The sequence below is a fragment of the Nyctibius grandis genome, chromosome 3 (assembly GCF_013368605.1).
Source record: "Nyctibius grandis isolate bNycGra1 chromosome 3, bNycGra1.pri, whole genome shotgun sequence".
NCBI lineage: Eukaryota > Metazoa > Chordata > Aves > Nyctibiiformes > Nyctibiidae > Nyctibius > Nyctibius grandis.
The window spans coordinates 98,209,074-98,234,758 of NC_090660.1; the positions used below are offsets into that span (position 1 = coordinate 98,209,074).

Consider the following 25,685-nt stretch of genomic DNA (forward strand, 5'->3'; position numbering starts at 1 on the left):
AAACACCCTGTTTTTTCCTACATTGCAACACTCTCAATTAGTGAATCCAAAAAGATTTGGAAGATTTAAATTACACATCCCCATTTCATGTCTTCTTTTTAATCTAATTATGAACACTCAGAACAGATTTGTCTATTTCTATTGCAAATCTTTTATGAATTGTCATGTATTAGAATAATTCCAGTATCTAAGCTGCAAACTTAAACACAGTTTTTGTGTTTAAAGTAAAAATCTGCTGGGGAAAATAGATAAACATATATTTTGATCTTGTAATTTAACTTGTAAGTAAATTTAATGACTGTAATGACAAGTGAAAATGTTTTGGAAATCTTATTTTTAAACTTAAGAGGGTACTTGCCCCACATTGACACTGTTAATAGCCTGTTCCCAACAGCACAGCTGGCTTCTGACAGCAGCCACCTAGTAATAGGTGAGAGCTATAACAAGAAGTGTGATTAGCAAATAGCACTAAGCAACAGAGCAAACAGGCAGCATGAAGCAATTCAGCCCACTGGGAATGCTGGATTTTAAGTCAAAATCCTTCCATAAACCAGGAAGCAGTGGAAGAAAGAGCTGAGTATAGATGGGAAAGTTAAAAAAAAAAGAAGAAAAAGCAATCTCTTCGCTAAGATTAAAGGACAACTGACCAGGGATGGGACTTCACTGCAGGGAGAATATGAAATGCTGGAGCAGCTGAATACATGTTTGTTGGCAGACGCAGGCTGTCATGATATTTTTCTGCAATTCAAAATCAAACAGAAGAGGAAGTGCACATGTTGCACATGAACACTAGCAAGACGTGAATGCTGGCATCCACGTGGAGCCTGAGCCCTTTGAAGAGTCTCTGATTAAAGACATTGCTCTGGGAATGTTTATAAGCACAATTCTGCAGAAAAACAGATCCAGCATTTAAATCACACTCCCAGGTCTCATGTAGACTATTGCATGTGGTTACTAACTAATCACCCCCTTTAATTCAAGCACTGAGTAGTTCTGCTTATATCCTTTTGTTTTCTTGCCCGTGCTTCTTCCTCCTCTTCTCTGCTTCCCGTTTTACCTGCTTTCCCTCTTGCAGATTTTATCAGACAATTTCCACTAGGGAAGGTCAGGGCTCCTCTTCGTGGACTCAGATGGAGACAATTTCCACTAGGGAAGGTCAGGGCCCCTCTTCGTGGACTCAGATGGAGGCCCTGAGAAGGGCTCAGGGAGTGAGTCATGCCAGGGGTATTCATTTGTGGTGTTCGCTCACTTTAAAGTATGTTCATGGTTACTACTCACTGGAAAAAGATGCCTCTGATCTAGTGGCCCCGTAATAATGTTATGCATACAAACTGCCACACAAGACCAGCCACCTGGTGAACATTGCAAAGTTTGTAGGATTTTTATGCCACATTATGGAAAATATCTTTAAAGCAGGATTTTTCTCCAAGCTTTCTTCTACTCTGACATGTACCATCCCAAAACTGGCTCAATAGTTGGAAATCACATGTCCCAAAGCATCTATCAGAAGCAAGAGCTCTTGTGCATGGTTTGCCTGCCTCTCGGCTCCATCTCGTGCTTCAGTCTGTTTAATTGGCATGAGTCTAAGGGTCCTTCTCTCCGTCCATAGCCAAACTAATCACCTTCCACACATGTAGAATAATACAATAACACAAAGAACGGCTCTTCCAACCTTACCAAAGAATATTCTTCCTCTGCTCAGATGAATCATCCAGCAGGAATGAAAGACCTAACTCTGCACTTCTCAAATAGGTCTCCTATTGCTTTGAGAAAGGGAGAGCAAACAAAAGTGTTGACAGATTAATTACAGGCTACTTAGCTGATGTCATGTCCACAGAAGGAATGTATCTGCATTGAAAAAACAAGTAACTTATTAACCGTTGTGGAATGTATGTCAGACAGGATCCATTGGAGGGATTTGATAAAGTATGTAGGGATCTAAATCCCACTTTGAAGAGAGATTTACAGCTTTACATTTTATCCCCACTGGCAGCATGACTGGAGATGAAACTGCCATTGATTAGCTTCAGTGAGAGTTAAAAATAAACAAAAAATAAATCCTCTGGCTCTCCAAGAGCACAAAGGAGCTGTTCTTGCTCCAGAGAACAAAATGTCTAACTTTGGGTTACCTTCTGCACTCGTATGCTGGCAATTTTTCCAAATTGGATGAACATTTCCATGGTACTGCTGTAACAGTTTAAATTAGTGTAGAAGATTAATCTTCATCCATGGTGTGCTTGAGCAGTTGGCAGGAAAAAGCATTCCCAGATTGGGAAATTGGAAAAAATAATCTTCAGGTTACTATGGTTCACTGCAGGTGAACCACCTTACTGCCATGCCAAAATCTCATACAGATACCACCAGAAACTGAGGGGAGAAAAGTACTGAAAAAACACTTGGAGGAGGGAGATGATGCCATATCCCCAAGTGACTCTACTGTGACTAAGGTACACAGCTGGATCCCCAGGTCCTGGTGTTATCAGCCCCTGGAGCATAAGAGGGTCACGTCTTCCCACCAGCTGGGGTCCAGGCCACTCCCCTGCCCAGCACCAGCTGGTCCCCCCACCCCATAACGCAGTCTGTTCATGGAGCCAAGCCAGGTACATTCATGTGGTATCAAACTCTGAACAAGGGCCACAGAAGGAGGACCTCTCACCTAACAGGGGCAGCACAGCCTGCAGTGGGGAGGACATCCGTTTGTTCCAGCTGGCATGCTTGCAAAAAGGATGGCTTAAACCACTTACACTGAGTGACAAAAATCAGGTAGCTGATAACTAGATATAAGGTTAGTTACAGTTCAGATCTATGAGCATTATTTATAACAACCAGTTTGATCGGGGGGAACTAACTGGAAATTTCTGTGTTAGGAATTCCCTCCCCCGCCCCCACCGTGATTAGCCCACACTTAAGTTGTTCTCATGGCTTCTAGTGGTATGAAAATTAGAGAGTTAGTAGGAAGGCAGAGAGACACCTGAATAATTTTTATAATACATTATTACTAAATTGGGGGCTGGTAATAGAGAGCGGTCTACAGAGAGGATCACACGAGGAGCGTGAGAGAAGGTACGACAGACGCCGGAGATTGCCAGTGACTGGCCTTGGCAGAGCAGCTCTGTATAAGGACAGAAAACACAAAAGCTCCTCTCTTGTAAGGACATATCAGTAGATTTCCACCATGCAACCAGCCAAGAAGATGGATGAACACTGCTGTTGAGACCTGTACACTCTCAACATGAATTTACAGAGTCATGATGGACTAGCTTTAGATAGAAACAGGGGAAACTACTTGTGAAACCCACCAAGGACTTCCTGAATGCAGAGAGCCGAGGAACAAGAAGCAGGCCCACACGGCTGTGCATAAGGAGTTATCCATTCTCCTGATTGAATCTGGATGTGATGTGTAAGTGTGCTTACATACCTTGCCAGTGGTAAATTAAGAAATGCAATAAACCAAAAGATAACCTGGTTATTATTTTCAGAACGACCTTCTGGACTGAAGAACCAATCATATACAATCACAGGTAGCAGGTTTGATTCTAAAAATGACACATTTCTTTCAAAGCAGAGAGCACAGATTGACCCACATTTTTTAAGAAAATTGTAGTTTATTCTTTAAAGGCATGTTGGCATGAAGGGCCCCTGCCAAAAGAAGTTTTACAGTATCAATAAGAATGAAAAAACATCATTTTAATACAAAAGTGCACTCGAGTGTTGGGGGAATATTATACCATTCAACAGACAGCAGTGACCTATCACAGCATTTCAAAATTTCATGAGGTTTCTTCAAGAGTCCTGAACTCTCAAAGGTCCTCAGCACTCAATTTTCAAAGCCCTGTTCTTCCACGCTTCATTTTGAAACAATTTTTATCCAATTGTGTTGAGCTTACTTTTTTATAGTCATGTGAATAGGTGGTTTTGCTCATGTCTCTCAATGTAGACATAGAAAAAAAAATCTTTTCAAGTCTGTGATTTGGGGGGGTGAAGGGAGGGAAGAACAATCTGATTCACAGTGGAGAATGATGAGGATTTAACCCTACAAACTGTTGTTCCTTGCTGAAGCTTAGCAATGAACAGAAGAAAGAAAGAGGCTGCTCAGGAGCATGTCAGCTTCTCTATCACATCACTGAGTGCACTGTGCTGGTGGGTGTCCATGGAGCTTGTCAGGAAAAGATGTGCAAGAAATGGGGACCGACTGCGTCACCTAGGGATGAAGGAGCTCATCCTGACTGGAGAGAAGCAGTCAGACATGGGTTTGAATGAAGCTTGCCTCCACTCCAAATAAATAATTAAAAACCCAGGCTGTTAGTGACTCTCCTCCTGCCTCTCTGGCTGGGCCTGAGAAACTCTTCCCCCACAGCATGGCTCCTGAGCTTTTCTGTACTCCTGAACAAGAATTTTTGGGTAAATTTTCTGGTCAGCTAATAAATTCCCAAACAGCTCTTTCTATAGGACCTGATCTAATGTCATCTTATTGAACTTACTTAGAATGAACAACAAATGAGTCATACCTGAAAGCAAGAGATTCTGACCATATTCAAATTAAGGAGGTGTAAACATTGAGGAAAAAAGAAGAGTCCAATGGTCAGGGCACTAGCTAGGAATTCACAGCCTTTCTCAAAACCTGCCTCTGCCGTAGCTGTCTTGCCAGATCAAGATAAGCAAAGTTAAATTAAAGTCTCAGTGCAAGAATATGTCATCTGTAAATGGGATAAAAGGGCTTCCTTTCCTCACAGAAACACAAGTGCTTTAAAGATGAGGAGGCAGCTCAGAGCACTTTGGTAATTACTAAATACAAAACGACCCAGGGAAGTTTTGGTAAACAAGCATCTCTGAAAACCAAAGTCTTTTGCTTTGTAAAGGCAGCAGTGGAGCAGGTGGCTTTTAAAAAGCCTTGGTAAGTTTAGTTTCCCAGACAATCCAGCTGACACTCTCCCACCACCGAGCCTGCCAGTTCTGTGGGTTGTAGAGTTAGCAATGCTTGAAGCTGAGTGACAACTACCCAAAGGCTGAACAAAAGAGCTATCAAAATTATTTCACATAAAACTCCTGGTTTTACTTAAAGTAGATTCCAGTAAAGAAAGTAGTAATACTTCTTAGCTTTCAATAAACCCATATTTTTGTACTTAAATGTCCTGGTTGCCAGCTCTGATCATAGACCGTACAACTTATGTTTTTCTTAAAGCTCCAGGCATTGAAGACAAGTAACTACGGAAGAGTTACAACTTTCATGTAAAAGTAGTAATAGTTTTCTAAGTCCTTGCGGCTGCACGGGAATCAGTCATTCCAGTGGTTTAAAGTTGATGATCTAATACCTCAGCATGTGGAGACCACCCACAATTAGGAAAACCTGAGGAAGGCAGTCCTGAAATTTTACCAGGATGATCCAAAGGGCCAAGTTCATGCTGCTCTCATTCTGTTATGTAAATGATGTAAAGACCTTCCTTACATAAGACAGCGGGGTCACCCCAGGGACTGATTTGGCATAGTGCCCTCAGTGTGTAGTTTGGGTGGAACCAAGCAGCTCCATGAAGATACCACTGCAAACAGAACTAGCTCTTTCCAGGGACTCTTTCTTCTTGTGTTCCTTGAGTGCCTTCTGCAACAAGCACGACATTGCTTAGCAGTCGTGCCTTGCACATACGCATGTCAGCACTAAACTACTATAAAGTTAACTGACACCTTCCATTCTTTGAGGTTAAAATCTGTTTATTAATTTCTGTCATGTCGATCTTTGTTTCATTCTGTCTCCTTACTATACAAAACCCATCATGTGCTGGGAGATGAATCACTGAACTTTTATTGCCTTTTAGCTCCTCTCTGTGAGTGTGTAAAGCACTACACCAGATGTTGAGTGTCCTAAATCACAGTTTCTGTAGTTAAATCCACATTTCACAGCAGGTGTAGACCATGGCATCCCTGGTCTACATCAGTCCCCCTGCTGCCCAGATCATCACACAGCTGGAGAGCTCAGAACTGGGTGTCATTCCTGGGGCCACGAGGTAAGCTGTAGTTTATGCTTAACACAGATTCTTTAACTGACTGTATGCATAAAATAAAACCAGTATTTTAGCAATAGATGTGATTTGTAACCATAGCACACCAGTCTGTTGAATCTCAAGTCTAAACATAACCAACAGATGACAGGTCTCAAAGGAATTAAGATGGTTAACTAAGGAGTCAGAAATTAATATAAAATAAAGCTATTAAATGCATAATATGACACAAATGTTTGTGATCTAACAGCCTTACCGCAGTGTCGTTGGTGGTAATGTACACCAACACATCCGAGTTGTTTCTGCCATTAATGTATCTGTAACAGTTCCACACACAGCTTATCAAGTAACCCTGCAAAGAAAAGGGTTTTATTATTCTGTGCAGAAAATAAACGATATGCATTTTTCTATTAGAGCATTTCTATTCTTACAGAAATACGAATATGAGCCTGATAGAGGCATGGAACAGTCACTTTGCTAGTTGCAGTGACTGTAAGTATGTGTAGGGGCTCTGTGAGTAATCCAACACTGTTTGTCATACTGATAGAGTTGGGTTTGTTCAGTCTTGAGAACAGAAGGCTCCAGGAAGACCTTACTGTGACCTTTCAATACATACACGGGGCTCGTAAGAAAGATGGAGAGAGACTACCAAGGCCTGTAGTGACAGGACAAGGGGCAACAGTTTTAAACTGAAAGGGGACAGATTTAGATTTGAACTAAGATGAGGGTGGTGAGACACAGGAACAGGTTGCCCAGAGAAGTTGTGGATGCCCCATCCTTAGAAGTGTTCAAGGCCAGGTTGGATGGGGCTTTGAGCAACCTGATCTAGTGACAGATGTCCCTTCCCACAGCAGAGGGGTTGGACTAGATGACCTTTAAAGGTCCCTTCCAACCCAAATCATTCTGTGATTATATGGTTCTGTGATTATGGATGCTTGTGTTGCACTACAAGCCACTCCATGTAGGCAGAGGTTCTGCAATCTAGACCTATCTGAATGAAGTTTGCTATTCCAGATATTTAATATTACAGCATATGTAATGTAGACTAATTGTTTTGAAAAGAAATAGTTTCTTTGGGCCTGAGTATAGCTAAAGTAACATCATTTTGTGTATATAACCTCCATTTTACTTAAATGAGCAGGTCACATGCTGACTTGCTTTCTTACATCTCTCTAGAAATACAGAGAGATATGAGTTCAGTCAGACACCTCGTTACTGTGCATGGGATACTGTGGACCAGCAGGGGTGAGTTTTACAACATAGAATGAAGGTACAAGTTAGACTGTGACAAAAAAGAGAAGGTGCTGCAGATGCAGAATGTCTCGGGGACAGCAGCAAAAGGTAAACAGAAACCAGTTTTGGATTCCTCCATGGTAAGGATGTTTAAATATCGTCACCTGGGGGTTAGTAGTATTAGAAAGTGGAAGCAAACCCCAGTAAAAAGAGCACAAGCACGCTGGGGACTGAAGAATCATCAAGCAAATTACAGGAAACCCTCCTTGTCTTGTGAGTGGAAGCCTGGCCAATGACTATGTGGTGATCCTATATATCACCTGCATTGTTTCAATACTCTGTTTTGCTTAATCTGACATTAAATCAATGTATTCCATATGGCTGGAACGGCCTGGGGTCTTCCTATTCTTGCCTGACTAGAGAAAATTGCCAGTGTGAAAGTTTTTATTGAAATCTGAAATTATTTCTGACCTTTCAACCATTCCTACAAATACTTCAATTTTTTTCAGTATAAAGCAAAAAACCTGTTATTGCAGGTAATCCTACCATGGGATCGTAAACTTCATTAGTTTTTTTCTTGGAGCTCACTTGGCTCTGTGTAGGGCTGCTGTCTGGCAAACAACTAGTTGTCTCCACTTTTTTTGAACTGGTTGGGCAAAGTGTTCACATCCATCACCTCTTCACTGGCAGGAAAGATTCCACTTTGGCCAGCAGAGATGAGCAAAGTGACTGGAAGGAAGACAGGACGCAGTAACACATGTGGAGGAGCAGGTGTCAGATCCTCAGCATGCCAGGGACAAGGCTGGTGGGACTAAGCGGTTCCCTCTGGAGCTTTCTGCTTCCCATGTAGTCACACATGACAGTAATGAGGAGAACAATGTGTCTGAGTAGTGCCCAACTTATATTTTTACTTAGTAGGTTCTGCACAGCAGTTCTTTCACAAACCTAGCGCATGCAAATTAAACTGCCAGCGCTGATTGGATTTGCATGTGTGTCTCACTCCGAGTGAGTCATATTTTTGTAATTCACTTGCACTGATGACCTTCCAAAAGCCTCTTATCCTTTTGAGTTGCCCTGGGCTTCCTCCCTCTCCAGAGCTGTCACACACGAGCTGTGTTTTTCGGGATGCCACATGACTCACTGATGGCTTGCTTGCAGATCAGGAAGAGTTTTTTCTCACTGGGGCTGAACTGGCTGAAATCCAGTAAGTTTGCTTCCTCTTCTTTACGGTATCTTACAGACCCTGGAGGTGTCACAGACTTTGACAATACTTTCAGCCATCAAATGGGGAGGGCAAAAGGCTTCTGGAGCGAGCTGAGTCCCAAGGGAAGGTTAGAGTGGCTCTACTGCCCGAGCTGTGGGCTATGGAAACCCGCCCCAGGCTACTGAAACAAGTGTAATAAAGGCACATACATAGAGAACTGCCTCTTTTCCAGGATTAAATAAAATGCCACTGTTAATTATAAATACTAATAAGTAATTCAGTAGCTTTCAATGCTCAGATACTATGCGCTGAGAAAGGCATAAGGGCTAGTACAGAACAGAGACTGAATACAGTACACTTCTGTGGGAACACAGCCTGTCTTTATAAGAAACCCTTTACATTAAGCCTAACTATTTGCAAACCAATTTCTATACTCCTTCTGTCAAAATCCAAACTGAGGGAAGGCCTGTTTCAGATAATACAGTCCTATCTGGAAGAAGCTAGTAGGAGATTTATATTTGAATGCTCCCATTCCATTACACATGGTGAATAAAACACATCTAACCCCACAATGAACCCCTACAGCTCTTCCAACTCTGAGCCCCACCTCTCATCAGCCCTCCTCCTGCATGCACAGGCTGTTTCTCAGTGGGTGAGCTCCGTTCCAGCCCTTGAATTAAAGAGGTCATCAGCCAGCACACACCAAGTAATTGGCCCTGAGATGCTGACCCACATATGGCTGAGAGTGACGGCAGCTCGGATGTCCTTGTCCAAGTGCTTTGGACATGCGCTGCTGGCCTGCTAATTGTGAGTTATGGAAACTCGCTTTCCTCAGCCTGTAAATTCTTCAAACGTGCTCCTAATCATTGTTTTCTACTGATGCTGCTGCACCATTAAATGGGATTGCTGATTCAGTTACCATTTTTTTTCCTGAAAAACTTGGCTGAGGTTTCAAATTCTGCTTTAAAATGTGTGGCTGGACACACAGTATATAAATATATCGATTTGTCTCTCAGGAGACCAATGTTCACATTTGGAATAGGCCCTGTGTAAAAGGTATTAAGTCACTTCAGCCTAATCCACCCTTAGTGGTATTCATACATACCACAGCACAGGCTGCTGACACACGCCTTTGGGGGGTCAGCCCCAACAGCCACCATGTGAAAGGACAGGTGCGCAAGAAGGGCTGAGTATGGAAACAGGCACCATGCCTGCTTCTACCAGCTTTCAGTCTTCCCCTTTGAATGGTGGGAAATGACTTGAGCTCCTAAGGAACTGAAACCCACAAAACTTCATAACCCTGCCTTGTGCCGTTGCTATTGCGTGTGCACTTGTTAAACTGCACAACACTAATATACTGCATGACTTCTGCTCATCAGATACGTGCCCGACCAGCTGACTGACCAGCATCTTTGTGGAAATTAGAGGTGTATTTTGCCATTTCTTGTAATGCAGAAAGGAAAAGTCTGTTCTGATCTGGGTCACAGCAGCCCTCTGGGCAGCTCCCTTGCTGGCAGCAAGCACAGGGTGAACACTGCAGACCCGACAGAGCCCCCTCAGGTTAGGAGCTGTCTGCCCTGAGTCTCGTTTCATTCTCCAGCTGCTCTGAATTTTCTGTTGACAAAGCTGGGCTGGTCTTCAGTAACTGGTGAAAATGAGATGAAGATTTCTACACAAACTGAAATTTATATGAAGATTTCAGAGGGATGCTAATGGCAGACCAGTTGGCCATGTGTATTTCACACATTGGTGCTGCAGGAGGAGAAACAATGGGTTGCTGTGCTGATGGAATCTGCAATTAAATCCATCTTCTCAGCACACTAGAATGTGTATATTTTGAGTATAAAAAGGGTGTACAAGAACCACTCCTTAAAACTGCAAAGAAATGCTGTGATTGAAAAGGATTAATGATGTCAAACGAAACCACTGGCCTGCAACACTTTAAATGGCACTTTATACAGGCCAGCACATCATCTGTCAGCTCACGGTCAGATACTGGGGTACACAATTTAAAGCAAATGACCCCTGCTTTAGAGAGGCTTCTCTTTTAAGTACCCTGCCACCAGCAAGCCCAGTTCTAGGACCTGTCTCAGGTTTTCGCAGTGCAGGTGGCAACCTCGTGGCTCTATGCTGGCTGTTCCTGGGAGCAGGAATCTGAGCTTGGCTGTTGGGGCTGTGTTCACGGTCCCAACTGCTGCTCCATCACCCCTGTGGGAAGGTAGCAGATACCGAGGAGATGTGCTGCAGGTCAGGTTTGCCCTGAGAGGGGACATTCCACACTAAATCTCTCAGGATGAGCAAAAAACTTCACTCTGCATCACCCTTTCCCATCTGCTGAGGACACCAAGACATGCAGAGTGGTCTCATACCCAGGCTCGACACCTTGTACACGCAGGTTATGGGTATATTATGGAGACCAGGATTAACATTCAGTTTGCTGAAGACCAGCCTATCTCCCTGAACTGGCGTACCTTTTGGCTTCCCCACTGGCAACCACCTCTTCCTACCTCCTTTCCAGAAAACGAAATGCCAAAAAAGAAGAGGAGGCTGCACTGCAGCTGGACAGTGCTCAGGGCAGCCTCGGGGAAGGCTTTATTCTGGTTGTGTTTGTGCTCACCTGAGCCTAGCTTATTTGAGCCTGGGGGACTTCGCCCACGGTGGGGAGGGGGAAGTTGAAGCCTCAACTGTTCTGTCTCAGCAGCTGGGGCAGACCAGAGGAAACCAAGGCCCTGTTCCCCAAACCAACTGCAGAGGAGGGTGCGATTTGAAAGCCACTGTGTTAGCTATATGCCATTTGAAGTTCTGCTTATATGAATATAAATACATTTATGCTGCTGGATGTCCTTCCTCAGCCAGATAGGAAGCACCTATGCTTCATGGTATGTAACTCTGGTTCAGTTTCTAGACAAACACAGTAAATGGTACAACACATTTTGCTCTACTCTGAAAAAAGATTCTGCATGAAACCACCTGAAAAATCCATTAGCTGCTTTGGATCCAAGTAAATCCCACGGACTAAAAAGACAAGTGCTTGCGTGTGGTTATCTGGCTCGCTTTCTTACTACCCTCTCTTGTCCCTCTTCCCTTTTCACAGTCCCATGACTGCAAAGCACAAAACCACCATCTAATACTGCCATATCTTCATTTCTGCTCAGTAGTGTTTTCCTTTGCATGTAGCTTCATCCAAAACAAAAGTGTCATGATGCCAAAAGTTTCCGAGGAATTATGTGATTCTTTTGCATATTTCCCACCAGCTGAATGCAGCTTTTCCTACTGTAGCTTTTCCTAGGTTACAATGTTTTGGTTTCTCACCCTATTTCTAGTCAAACTCCAGAGCGAGAGGGAGTTCAAGCATATTTTTGTGCACAGTACCTTTCCAGTTTCAGTATATAAATGCGGTACCATCTGTGAAGTCTATCAGTGATAAAGTGTGATGCATCTGATACAGTATTCAGCTTTCTTTTCATGGAGCAGATTCCATAAATCTGCATAGCAGCTCTTCTGGAAACACAAGAAATTCTAATGAAAATGCTAACTGGAATTTAGCATGTGTTTCTGTGTGAGTCATATTTTTTGTAACTCATTTGCACGATAATATGTTGCTAGAATGAGGATTATATGAGCCCCATGTAGTCTTGGGAAAAAAACCATGTTAGCCACTTTAAAACAAAATGAGTATTTTCCACTATTAATTTCTTAGGTTTCTTTTTTCTGTAGTAAGTATTTTTGCCATTCCAATTTTAGTTGCATTTCTTTTATAAGCTTGAGACTTCCTTGCCATACTTAGTCAATGAATGCCAGACCCACCTGGGGTAAAAACGGGCTAATGCTTGCATCTGGGAAATTTAAAGAGCACGTCCCTTGTGGCACCTGACAGATCTACATATTTATTACATTCATACATATTTCTTAAAGGTGCAAACAAAATCAACGGTACAGCTGTGAACAAATAAAGCTGGAAGGCTAAACTGTATTTCTAAATCACAGAAAAAAAAGTGACTATCAGTTCCAACAGCACCTTAAAATACCCTGTCTGGGTTTTTTTTTCAGTTTTGAAGTAGCTTCAATAATCTAATCAACCTCTGTTTTCTCAATAACTTTCCCTGTTCAAGTTGTCAAGCACATTGTCTGGAAGAAACATTCCTGGTGTCACTGTGGCTCTGGGGACTTCTCCGACCTAATGCATTATTGCTCTGCAGAGAAAGAGCAAGAACTATTCTGAAATAAAACCTAACATGAGAAATACAAGAACAGCAGCACTGCGCTGTGAGGAACTTGCACAAGGGTACAAGAAGAGGGCAAACATACCAGCATACTTTCCAAGAGGTCCAAGGCTCAGGGGACTAGTTGAGCTGCAGTCGGTTGTTTTTTCATACCTTGATTTGTCTGATCTTACTCTGAGCTCCTTTTGGACTTCTGCCCCTCACAGCAGGTGGAAGCCAGCCTTGCTGGACCACAAACCTGGGTGCAGGGGTTTCACATGAGCCCCTTCTGGCTGCACTGGGCGATGCTACATCTTCCCTTCGTCTGGTACCTGCCACCTCCAGCCCTCTCACCCATGAGGTTTGCGTAACAGCAAATAAATCCTCATTGTGTCCTTCTGCTGCCTGGTGTGACAGTCCTTTATGTTGTCCCTCCCAGGAGGGATTGTTTGGATCTATTTACCTGCTCTAAAACATCCTTTCTGAGATAGGGCACCAGAAGGGAATGCATGCTTCCAGAGGTGGTAGGCATCAAAACTGGCAAAGAAATCTTTAGATTTCTGTTTTTTCTATTCCTTTCTTAGTATTCTTAGCATTTGATTGACTTGTTTGACCAGAACTGAGCATTAGGCTAATATTTTCACAGGTGTACCTATTATAGCTACAAGGTCCCTTTTTCAGGTGGTCGTGCTTAGTTCAGAGTCCACTGCAGTGTCTGTGAAACAAGATTGTGCTTCCTCTGTGCCCACCACTTAGAATTTATCACCACTGAGTTTCTCTGCCATTTCATTGCTCAGTCACTCAGTGCCATGAGATCCTTCTGCAAAGCTTTCCTGGCTGATTGCTTTCCCTATTTTGAATGACATTGCAAAAAAATGTTGTTGTTAGATTTCCTTCCCCTTCCCAGATCTTTTATGAATGGCCCGAACAGCATGGGTCTCACTGTTGTAAAAGACTGATAATTTATCCTTATTCTCTATTTCCTAGCTACAGTCTGTGAGATGACCTTTTCTCTTGTCCCTGTGCATCTTAGGGTGTTTTTTTAAGCCTTTGACGACAGATTCTGCCAAACACCTTTTGAAAAACCAAGAAGTCTGTATCAACAGTCTCTCCCTTGTCCACTGCATGACCCGCTCCTTCAAAGGATTTCTGTGTCATGAGCTCCCCCTACAAGCATCATGCTTCCCCATTGTGGCCTATATGTTCATGTGCCTATGAGATTTTCTGCTTTTTTTCCATAATGTCTATCACTTTGCTTTGTATAGGTGTCAGGTTGCCTGGTCTGTAGTCCCCCAGATCTCTTCTAAAGCCAGGCCTCCCAGCAAGGGACATTCCACCCATGACCAGAAATAATAGACTTTATACACAGTAATGCACTTACCTTAAAAGCCAAAATGATACTTATGAAAAGGAGGATAATCACAACCAGACACGTAGGGTTCACAGACATAATCTCTTCCTTGTAGGGAAAATTGGTGGGCTGCATAAGCAAAAATAAGCAAAACACTGTAAATTAATCTCATGAGTCATTTAAGAGCCATTCAATTAGTGCACTCTATAATTAACAGCTTACAAAACTTTCTGTGATCTACTAAATTGGGAGCTCCTTGGTTTCAGTAAGTTTGGCTGCAACAGGCATTGTGAAGACTCAGCTGCCAAACGTTCCCTGGAGAGCTGAGGGGTTTGCTTTTTGCTTTGTACATGGTGTGGGCTGTCTTTTCCTCTGTGCGCATTGGGTTTGTATCTGACACAAACTCGTGGACACCATCTCTCTGTGAGCTTTGCAGCAGGAAACCTGCCATCTCGGGCAACGGCAGGCAAGTCCTGTGCTTATTAACTAATCATTATACTGGCACTGGTTGCCAAAGACCAGTGGCAGCTCCTTCCAGAAAGTCAAAGCAAGAAAAGATGGATAGCATGATCCTTTCACCTAAATATTTGATCAAAAAACATTGGGTCTATTCTGCTCCATTTTATTTTGGCTAAATTTGGACTACTTCTCCAGAAGCACTTGTTAGTGCTGCTGTCTGAGAGCACGCCCCGTGGAGGCATGGGTCCTACAGGGAGGCAATGTCCTGATTTCAAATCGAAATGTGCTCCAGGTCCTTCTGTTATCTCATACATGAAATGCAGGTGACAAAATTAATCTTCCTACTTAGCATAGGCTCTTGTGATTTACAACTGTGAAACGCTTCAGGATCACTGGCTGAAAAACAACCTCTAAAATGTTATACTATATTTGTTATTGCTTAAAGAAAACATACCCTTTAAAATGAATGTTCCAGATCGTTTTGAAATATTGCAAGGCACAAGTTCCTGTTTCAGTTAGAATAAACCATTGTTCACAGACAGAGCTGTTCTCCACAAAAGGTAGCTCTGCTGCAACAGTAGCTCATTATAACTGAATGCATTAGCTCCTTCCACACCCAACCCCCTTTTCCCTTACAGGTCTAATTACTTAACCAGGCCAGCTCTGCATCCTTGTCAGGACAATTAACTAGACCAAGCTATAACTGTATTCTTGGCGATGATGGTGTAAATCCAGAGTAACCCCTTAATACCCCTTATACCAGCACTCAGCCCAGTGCATTAGGAAATTCTCTTTTTTTTTGGACAGCTGCTAGTGAGAATAGCTCTTTATTTAGCACTCCCATGAGCTGTTCAGAGCGGTTAACATCAGCAGCAGCTGTAACTGTTTGCAGATAAATGTTACATAAGCACATTTTCCGCTTCTTGAGATCAACATTTCTCTTCCTGTATTGAATTTCATGGCTGCAGTTTTTATCACGTTATGTTCTTTGTCGAGGTACAGCTTTTGTAGGAAACTAGCTTGCTGTAATTCAGTAAGTTGCTTCTTTTTTTTTCTTCCACAGAAAGTTATTGCTAAATATAGTGGATGTGGTCACCCAAAACCCAAGAAAGCAAGAGTATACGCCAAGAAAAGATGCACTGAAAAATAAACACAAACCTTACGTGCAGAAAATTTAAGTATTAATGCCACAGCCTGCCCTCCTGCTTGCAGGAGGGAGGCCAGGCACGTGGTTCGAAAGTCCAGTCAGTTAAGGACAGTTACAGTAAAACTGCCCCAAAACAATTTCTTTAGTACTGACCTACCATTAAAAAAATAGATAAACTAGTTTGTGAATGTACTAAAAAACTCCTAGTGAGGCTTTGGTCCTCCTACACTCTGGTTTTTAGGAACCAGTCGCTGGTCAAAGACTGGATGACTGCATGCTGGGGGCTTGGCCAGAACCTAATGGCCTGTTTCCAGATGTCAACTCGACTGGGATTTGCACGGGGGCAAGAGGAAGGCAGGAAAATAACCAAGAAAGTTCCTGCTACCTTGAAGAGCAGGAGCATCTGCTGAAGCCATGAGCCCTGGCCAAGTCTGGGAGCAGCACATGCTGCTGAGCAGCGCCTGACCCTCCCTTATATCAGCAGCATTTCGGGTGAAGGGACAATAATTCAGCACTGAAAGCAGCAAGCCAGGAGAGCACATGAGGAAAAAATGCTGCAGTCTGTCCCCTTCAGGCTCAGCTTTCTGAGTCTCTGTCCTGAAGAGATGTGAGGTGTAAGCAAGCCCCAGCAAGGTGGCGGGTGCTGCACCCATGTGGTGCTCACCCCCACCCACAAGTGCCCAGAAGATCTTGGTGCGGGGTGTGAAAACTGAAGCTATATCCTCCTGGAGCTTCCTGGCTTGCTGTGTGGGAGAGAAAGCTTTCAGGGCTGTGATGAACAGCCCAGGGGCATTGGGTCAGCTTGGAAGAAATTTCTTTTGGTTTGCTAACCCGGCTGGTGGCACCTGCCGACCAGAAGATGTTTAATGCAGGCTTGCCCAGGCTGGCCTACGAGCAGTCTGATCTTGACTCACAAGTACAAACCCCTCAGTGCAGTAGGAAATGCAATTTATAAAACCTGCAGCTTTTGGTAAAGAAGCAGGAAAGGTGGTGGGAAGCATCTCGGCTGGCTCCAGGCTCACCTGGTGCAGGCACCATCATGGAGCTGGTGCCATCAGGTGGCCCTTGGGATCCTCCCACGGCACCAGCCACTCCCAAAATCTCATTCATTCCCATGGAAAATGGGTACCAACAGTGGTTCAGATGAATCAAAGACCCATTGCCCTTCATCGACTGCAGTGATAAGCTTAAATGCCGATGTGGGTATATGAGGTGGGAAGAGAAATTCTGCTCCTGTGCTGGGGGTTTGCTCTCCTCTGGGGAGACCAGTAGTTGAAATTCTGCTGATGGGAAGGCCCTGGGCACTGGGCTCAGTGCTGCAACTTCTGGGAAAAGCTCAGTGTCAAATGTTGTGCAAAGTTTGATGAAGCTGAGACTGAAATATGGCTGTGTGGGAAAAATCAAGCCCATCACTTGAAATACAGGAGTGATTTTGCATCAGGACATCATGAAACTTTCTACACAAACAAAAGGTAGTTGTAGTGGTGTGGCACTGGCATGCTAAAGTCATAATTAAAGTGTCATTTATAACCTTGTCACGGACATGGAGAGAGCTGCATGCATAATAATATGCCTGTTAAACTTTCAATTTAAAAAAAAATACTGCTTATACATAGCAAAGCTCTATTAGACACTTGAAAACAATCTAAAACTTGCATGGAAAGTGTATTTCGACTGCATTGATATTGTACATATGCACAAGAATAATAAAAAGTTCAAGGCTGAAGCCCTTTCTCATTCCCTCAGCCTGCTTGCATAACCTTTCACGTTGTCTTTCCCTCTGGACCACAAAAAATCCACTTTAAAAGATGGTGTGGATTCTCATTCAACAGTTACAATCCTCCAAGTATCAGAATCTTACAAAAGTGAAAGAAAACAGTAATGTGTCTGTAGTATTTGTAAAGCTCTCCTATGAAGTTAGTAGTACTTCTTTAGAATTATAAAATGGCATTAAAAATGTCAGAAAGGATATTCCTTTTTTAAGCTTTAGTTTATAGGAAATATTTCATTAGGTTTAATCTCTTTTATGTTCTCTAGATGTTTCCCCTAGGATTTAAAAGCATGACTGATACCACCTGAATTCTTAAGACAGCAGCACTGCAGGTAGTCCCATAGTAAAGCTATTTAATATACTTTGAAATTTCCTTTCGATGAACTGTAATAGTTCTGTACTTTAATAAAAAACAAGTTTGCAACAGGCAGTTGCAGACTAGCCTGTTCTGCACCTCGGCTTCAATTCATTTTGTATACCGTTATCAGATGACAGAAGATGAAGTGTTTAATTTGAAGGCTTTAGAAAGCCCATATATCGAAGATTTAGTGGGGGTAAAGAAAAGAAATGTGCTTTAGGTCAAACCGCTTTAGACCACTACTGCTTCAAGAACCAAAATAATTTTTATTTTACACATCCAGCACTGACTGTATGTGAAGGTTTTTGTTTTTCTAGTGACAGTGATAATGACCAAGATATCCACATAATCCTTAAAAAGTTTTATCATATGTGATCGCCACACAACATTTCAAATGCTAGATTGGTAACATCTACTTATCTCACATGACCCTTCATGCTGAGGTGCTCTTGCCAGTTATGGGAATTAAGTGGCATATCTGTGTGCAGCTGGGTATTAAAAGGCAACAAAAAGTTTCCAAAGACACTTGCGCCTCTGAAAGAAGAAACCGATATAGGCTGACAGTACCAAATACCCTGTGAACACAATGTGCTGTATTTTACTATTGCAACATTTTCAGCTAGGGCTCTGCCTAGCCTTTGATAGGTACTCGGTTATCATCCTGCTAAAAGTACATGGAGGGTTTCACAGTAGCTTGCAACTCAGCACTGATAGACTGAAATCTAGCAGGTGTGCACCAAAGTTAACAGATAACATCACAGAATCATAGAATCGTTTTGGTTGGAAAAGACCTTTAAGATCATCAAGTCCAACCATCAACCCAGCACTTCCAAGTCCACCACTAAACCATGTCCCCAAGCATCACATCTACACATCTTTTAAATACCTCCAGGGATGGTGACTCCACCACTTCCCTGGGCAGCCTGTTGCAATGCTTGACAACCCTTTCCGTGAAGAAATTTTTCCTGATATCCAATCTAAACCTCCCCTGGTGCAACTTGAGGCTGTTTTCTCTCGTCCTATCACTTGTGACTTGGGAGAAGAGACCGACACCCACCTTGCTACAACCTCCTTTCAGGTAGTTGTAGAGAGCGGTAAGGTCTCCCCTGAGCTTCCTTTTCTCTAGACTAAACAACCGCAGTTCCCTCAGCCGCTCCTCATAAGACTTGTGCTCTAGATCCTTCACCAGCTTCGTTGCCCTTCTTTGGACTCGCTCCAGCACCTGAATGTCTTTCTTGGAGTGAGGATTCCAGATACTTGTGTAGGGAAGTAGAAATGGTTAAAAACATGGAGGTTTGACCTTAGAGCAAGAAAAGAACGTTCTTCTGAGACTGCCAAATATATTCCATTACCTAATGCATACCTTCTTCCAGATATTCAACAATGGATGTGGAGAACGATTGGGATTTTTCATTTCCCTTATGGAGCTGTGCTCCCTAAAATATCATTCCCCAAATTCAAAGCAGTTTTAGAGGAACAAAACCTGTAAGAATGCCAGAAAGAAACACAACCCTTGCTTTCTGCCTACCTTGGCAGACCTCTGCAAAGAGGGTGAGGGCAAGGTGACTCTAGGGCTTATTTATAAATCATCAGGAGGGATCACACCCAACTGGCATGACTCAGGTCTCACCTACAGAGACAAGAGTACTAACTGCAGTCTTGTTCTAAATGTGGTATTTGAGATGAGAGACCTACCTACCACGAGTATCATTAAAAGGCAGGGATACAAGTCCATGGGTGCAAGCCTGTTTAACAATATTTGGGCACTAGCACTGCACTGATGGCATTGTTGCTAAAAATTTGAAAAGCCTGGTTTTAGTTTCATCTTCTTGTGTATCTGAGTATCTGACACCAGCGGATGTGAGCTTCACCTCTCCCTCTTGCTTTTGCCCACTCAAGAGAGGCTGTATTTGCTCTGAACCAAATTGTGACAACCTTTTGCCAACTGATGTGGCCCTTCCAGGTAAGGGTTTGAGGGATTCCTGCTGAGCCACTTGTGCTATGGACCACAGCTAAGACACGGGAGGCATAAACAGCTTCAAAGCTGATGCAGAACAGCTTCAAAACAGCTTCAAAACTTTGTTGAACAAGTGACATTAACTGTACCACAGCTCTTGGTAGTTTTTGCCAATCACTAAGCTACACAGTGAATGATAAAATAGAAATTACTCCTTGTTTCGAAATGAACTTAACTTGGACTAGCTTTTAGCTACGCATTATCATTAAGCCTCTCATCTAATTTTAAAAGCCTTGTAATACCTCATTATTCTGCATATCAAAACTCTAATGGCATCACCTCTTGGTCTCCTTTCTTGGTAAACGAAGCAGGAAAAGCTGATTGTCTCTCATCATACTACAATGTATCCAGCTTTTATGTAGTTTTCGGAGGAACTTTTCTGCATGTTTTCTGACTTTTAAGCATTGTTCTTTACACCCAGAAACAGACAAATGAAACCTATGTCACTCACTGAGAAGGGAAGTCTCCTCTCCATTACTATTCATTGCTGGTTTTTATTGTCCACAAATCCCATGAGCAGTTTTTGGGAACAGCAAAAAACCTGGGGACTTTTGTTTTGGCACTTAGTTCCCCGGACTGCTTACAGGGTCACTGCACCCCAGGTACAGTTGCCATACTGTATGTGCATTTGCATTCCTCATTTTTTCACTTTTTTGCATTTAGCAATGTAACACACTAATTACTCAAGTTCTCAGTCAGTCTAGCTCACTCTGATTAATGGCTCCGTCCTTCATGTTACTTACTTCTTCATTAATCTCTGTGTCAGTCATGGGTTTTATTAGAAGTGATTTTGCCAGGAAAAGGCACAAGTACTGCCTCTGGGAAACGCAGAGGCGTGCTCACTTCGGGCAATGCAGGGACAGGGTCTTTCAGAGGATGACACAGAAGAGCTAGATGAGGCTCCTGCTCACGACCTCCCACTAGAGAACTCGATTCCTCTAGACAGTGAGCCTGCGGAAGCTCTCCCAAGGCTGTCGTTAGCCTTTGTGAATGGCCTCTCAGGTACCAAGGTTATTAATGGAAGTCAGGAAGAGCATGAAATCTACTGCCGATTCCTGGAGACCTTCCTCTACCCAAAATAGAAACTCACTGGCAGATGGTCGGCTTGACCATGACCCTTTGCAGTCTGCCAGCTAACCTCTCCTAATCCATTTGATACATCCTTTATCGATCTAGTGCTTTATTGTTGCTCTGAGCATCATGCTGTGAAGTCAAACGTCTCGTGAAAGTCTATTATGCCCCTGCCCATCTTTATTGACAAAGCCAGTAATCTTGTCAGTGAAAGAAAATGAGTTTGCCTGCAGGACTGATTTTCCGTGAAACCATGCTGGCAGTCATTAATCATATTCCTCTGGTCTAATCCTTTATCAACTGACTCTCCTCTCAGCCCTTCTGTTATTATTCCGCTCGGTAGCAATGTCAGGCTAATCAGCCTATAATTATCCCGGAAATCCCCCTTGCCCTTTTGAGCACTGACAGTTTAGCACTCCTGAAGTCTTGCGGCGTTTCATTACCAGTCTGGAAGACGATTTACAACAGCAGGACGAAGATGTGTGCAACCGGAGATTTTAACGCTCCAGAGCAGCAACGCAGCTCACAAAGTGCTCTGCTGCACTGTTCCCAATACCTTCCAGGCCTGCTCCTTGTATTTCTGCTATGGAAGGGCCTATTATTTTTTTATCTGCAGTGATAAAACAGTGATGTTTTAGCAGACATTTTGAGAGAATCAGCTGCTCTTTGCCTTTCTAGTGAACCAGCTCCAGATGTGGCACCAGGTTTTCAGCAGAAGAACAGGGGCTTTTTGGTGCTCAGCTCCCAGACTGCTGCTGTCCCCCTCGTGTTCTCGCACAGAGACCAAGAGTGAGTAAAACCTGGTCATGATCCATGCTCTGGGAAGGCGGGGGGAGTTCCTGCAGCCACACGAACGCTTGTGCTGCCACAAGAGCAGGGCTGTCACCGGTGCAGAAGCGAGGGACTGAAGGCGAAGGATGGGCAGGAGGGCTCCAGCCAGTGGCAGAGCCAACTTCAAGCACTCACCAAGCTATGACCATAATTTGCTCTTTTCTACTTGTACCTCTGAGAACCTTTTGAATTATTCCTCTGCTTCTCTTCCAGTGTAGCATCAGCTGTGAATGCAGGCGGGTGTTAAATAAGGCGAAGGATAACAGGCCCCTGATGCACCCCTGCTCCCGCTGCCTTGACACATTGCCTCTTCCCGCAGATTTGTGTGGCTACTTATCTGCCCACTGCTTCTCATTACCTGTTATTTATACTGCCCTAGCTAGTTTTTCATCCACATAGCAAAGTTCACAGCCAAGCTAATCTGTATTCATGTTCTCAAGGCAGATTTTCAGAGACAGCTGCAGCGTTGGCTTCTCCAGAGCTCTCCAGCTCCACCTGAACCCTGACGGACATGGCACATGGTCCTCTGATGAGACAGAGGCTGGTGGGCTCTTGTCTTTACTTTAGGTGGTTGCAATCATATCTCGTAAGCTTACGCAATACTGGCTGTGGACGTTTGGCCAAAGTAGACTATGGTAAGAAGGGAGCCTCTAATTGTCCCTAAGAGAGAATCCAAAAATATTTTCTAGCAAAAACAAACCTACATTGAATCAAACTCCTGCCTAATGAAATCTGTGTTAAAGCCACCAAATAAATTAAAAAGGAGCAACAAAACATCCATGAAATAGCACCAAAAGTAAGCCACTGGATATGAACACAGTAACTCTGAATCCAAAAGCAATTACTTATTATCTATGTCTTGCAATATGAGCCTCATTCTAAATGAAGTGGTGCTGAGAGCTTCCACGACATTGCAAACTCCAGAGCTTTGCACAAGTGTTGTAATAAGTTAGCAATGTAACCTTGCAAGGATGTTGAATACAGACTAGCAAGGACTGAGAGGGCTTTTCAAGAACTGCATAGGAAGTCAACAGGAAACCGTTGGCTAGAAATCCAGAACAAACAGTGCATCTTGCAGGTTTTTTCCCCCAAAGCCCCCAAAGGCTTGTGAACATCAAGTGATTTACCAGCTGGCGGAGGTAGTCCTGAATTGTGCTAGGATAGACGAGTACACTGATGGCAACCAACGTGTTGAGAGCAAAGTCAAAGATCTGGTAACAGAAGAAAGGGATGATCCAAGCTGCATGTTGCTAAAAAGGAAATAAAATAAAAACTCATCAGCCACAAGTTAAAATAGAAGGATATATCTTTCTGCACTAAAATCTAAGGAATATTTCACACAAAGCAGTGTTAAATCGGCTAAAAGAAATATGACATTCAGCCAAAAGGGTTGGCCAAGCCAGTTTGGCTGCTGAACTGCAGTAATATGTGTGGTGTAAGTCCCACAACTCATTATACTAGGACATTTAGAAACCACATGATACCTTTCCCCCCTAATTAATAGGATTAATACTGGGACAAACCACAGGATTGGGAGGTGAATGGGAAAACATTCCCTTAACTTTGGTAAGTACAAGATTCAGTTCTCTGAATTCACAGTTTGCCCAGAGCTTACTCATATTTGAAACTGCAGACAGTCAACACAACGGGGCAGTCTGCCTGCCTGCAGCACGAGGCCCTGGGATACCACTGATCTAAGCAATCAGTTCTGCTGCCTCTTTGACTTTTTTTTTCCCCTCTCAGTTTTCAGCTAAACAACTAAACAATAAATTGTTAGAAAGCAATTTTCTTAATTTTGTTTCTACAGAGTTGTATAGTTTACTTGATTCATGTCTTCACCAAATATAATGAATTACCTTATATGCGCCATATGTAGCCATTGCACAGATCAGAATCATAAGAAGAGAAATTGCTGTGGCAATGCACATATCTGGAAGAGAAACACATCAAAATGATTGCAGATAAATTCAGAGCTCGGTTCAGTTATTTTGCCATCTACCTCATGCAGAGCATCTCAAAGGGCAGCGTGGGAAGTGAAGTAGGTGGAGATGGGGTCAGGTGCATCATTCAGCCATTGCTGGAGGAAATCTCTGGCTTTTGTGGGAAACCTCCTAAATATGAGAATCACAGACAGTAACTACACTGTGCAAGCCTCTGCAGCCTGTAGGAGGCTGTGCAGATGCCATGAATGGTTTAATTTTTCTGAGGATTTTCAAAGATCAGGAGCAGTCTTGACAAGAAGACTATTTTGCCAGTGATGATGACATCTATAGTCAGAAGGTTTCTGCTTTTCTGCACTACAGATTGTTTTTGCACTCATAGCAGCTGTATACCATTGCTCACATATCTCTCGAAACTCTGGAAAAGGAGAAATGAATTTTTAGAAGCAAAACTGGCAGGTAGAGGCATCTTAGAGCAGAAATAACACCTTGGAAATTTTCATTTCAACCAAGAATACTACAGAGATATACAGTTTATTAATGAAGATGTATAACTGTCAGGAAAGGTGAAGTAGTAAAGGCAGGAAAATATTTTAAGGCTTTGATTGGAGTAATTACTGGACTCCTATCTTTTTCTTCTATTGCCGCTCAGCTTTCAATTAACTTTTCATTAGATTTAAGAAGTTTTGAAGCCACCAACAGCTGGAAGGAGATCCTGGGAGAAAAAATTACGTATGTTTGGTCTTTTCGTATACGCCTTCCTTGATATCATTACAGGCCATAGTCAGGATACCAGAAGTGTATTTCTGAATCCGAACTTATAGTGAGTTTGGGAATGCAACTGAACATTGCAACTACTTTTCCAAGGCTAAGCCAGCGCATGAAGAGGAGAGAGGACGTGAGGTATATTGGACGTGACTTCAGAGATCCCACCTCTGTTGGTATCTGTGAGGTACCTGCTGTTCACATTGCCATCACCAGGTTTATTTAAACTACCTGCCTTGATGAGACGTTTGGAGGACCTGAGACACACTAATACATGACGATGTTCAGGCTGTTCACTACCCATCACTGCCTGACTTTGGAGGCATTCAAAGTGTGAGGATGACTCCATTTGATCACAGAGTTGCCCCAACATCTAACTCCAGCACACGATGAGGAGCATCTCACAGCATGGGACAGTCCCTCCACCTCCCTGGCTGCATTAAAATGAGGTTCTGGGTAGGTGCCCTGGAGCCTTCATCAAAGTCCCTGAAAGGTAGCTGTGGACAGGTCTCACCTATCACCACCAGGCAGCAGTGCAGGTTCACCCAGGTCATGGCAGAAGAGGAAGGACAGACACTAAGTCTTGTCTGTCATTTTTTCCAGCCTACCAGTACGATCATCCGTGTAGAAGACAAAGGACCCAGTCCTTGATCCTCCTCTGCCTGAGGGAACACAAACCTTGCATTAGAGCAGAGCTCCTGCCGGCACTAATCTAAATTTCTGGAGACTGTTGCTAGCTGGTGAGGGCATCTCCAGAGGGTGCTTATGTACATTGAGCTACAGGCTCCTTGGGTACTGTGCCTACCAACAGCAGAATTAAGGACTTAGGAACCCAAGTTTCCCCTTTTCCAGGACACTGCCTGTGTCCTGGGTTTCAGGACTCTTGCTCTCTTCTCTCTTGCTCCCAAAATTTGTCCTTGTGATTGCATAGGGACTCAAATGCAACAGAAGTCATCCTGTTGCAGGCTACTTCCTAATTTAATGAATAGAGCCCCTTTTCTGGGCACTTGGAGGAGCACATTTAAACCACTGCAGTCTGATGAGGGCCTGGAGTCTAGATGTGCTTTACTCACAGTGCAAATGCTTGAATCTTTGTCTTATTGTCAAAATAAGCAGGTCTCACCCAGGAGAGGCAACAGCACTCAGCACTGAGGTTATCTGCACCCCTGCGCTCACTGCTTCTTCCTCGGTGGCTTTTATGCAGCTCGGCTTGTGGGTGCTTGGAAATGCCATCGGGAGGCAGCTGGGCTCCCTGCTCATAATTCAGGAGGGGATGACACCTCAGTGCATCCCAAATTGCTCTTCAGAAGCACCTCCTTCTCCTCTTTTACTGTGTAGAGAAT

At 43.3% G+C, this 25,685-nt stretch overlaps 1 protein-coding gene across 1 annotated transcript in view; it reads right to left on the bottom strand.

The window, feature by feature from the left end:
* LAPTM4B (lysosomal protein transmembrane 4 beta) overlaps positions 1–25,685 on the bottom strand; it is a 62,871-nt gene that overhangs the window by 13,296 nt on the left and 23,890 nt on the right. Inside the window, exons 3-6 of the mRNA XM_068396734.1 lie at positions 23,494–23,567; positions 22,765–22,887; positions 14,014–14,112; positions 6,250–6,345 (exon numbers count right to left, since the gene is read on the bottom strand). Coding sequence (XP_068252835.1) covers positions 6,250–6,345; positions 14,014–14,112; positions 22,765–22,887; positions 23,494–23,567 — 392 coding nt within the window. The remainder of the gene's footprint in view (positions 1–6,249; positions 6,346–14,013; positions 14,113–22,764; positions 22,888–23,493; positions 23,568–25,685) is intronic.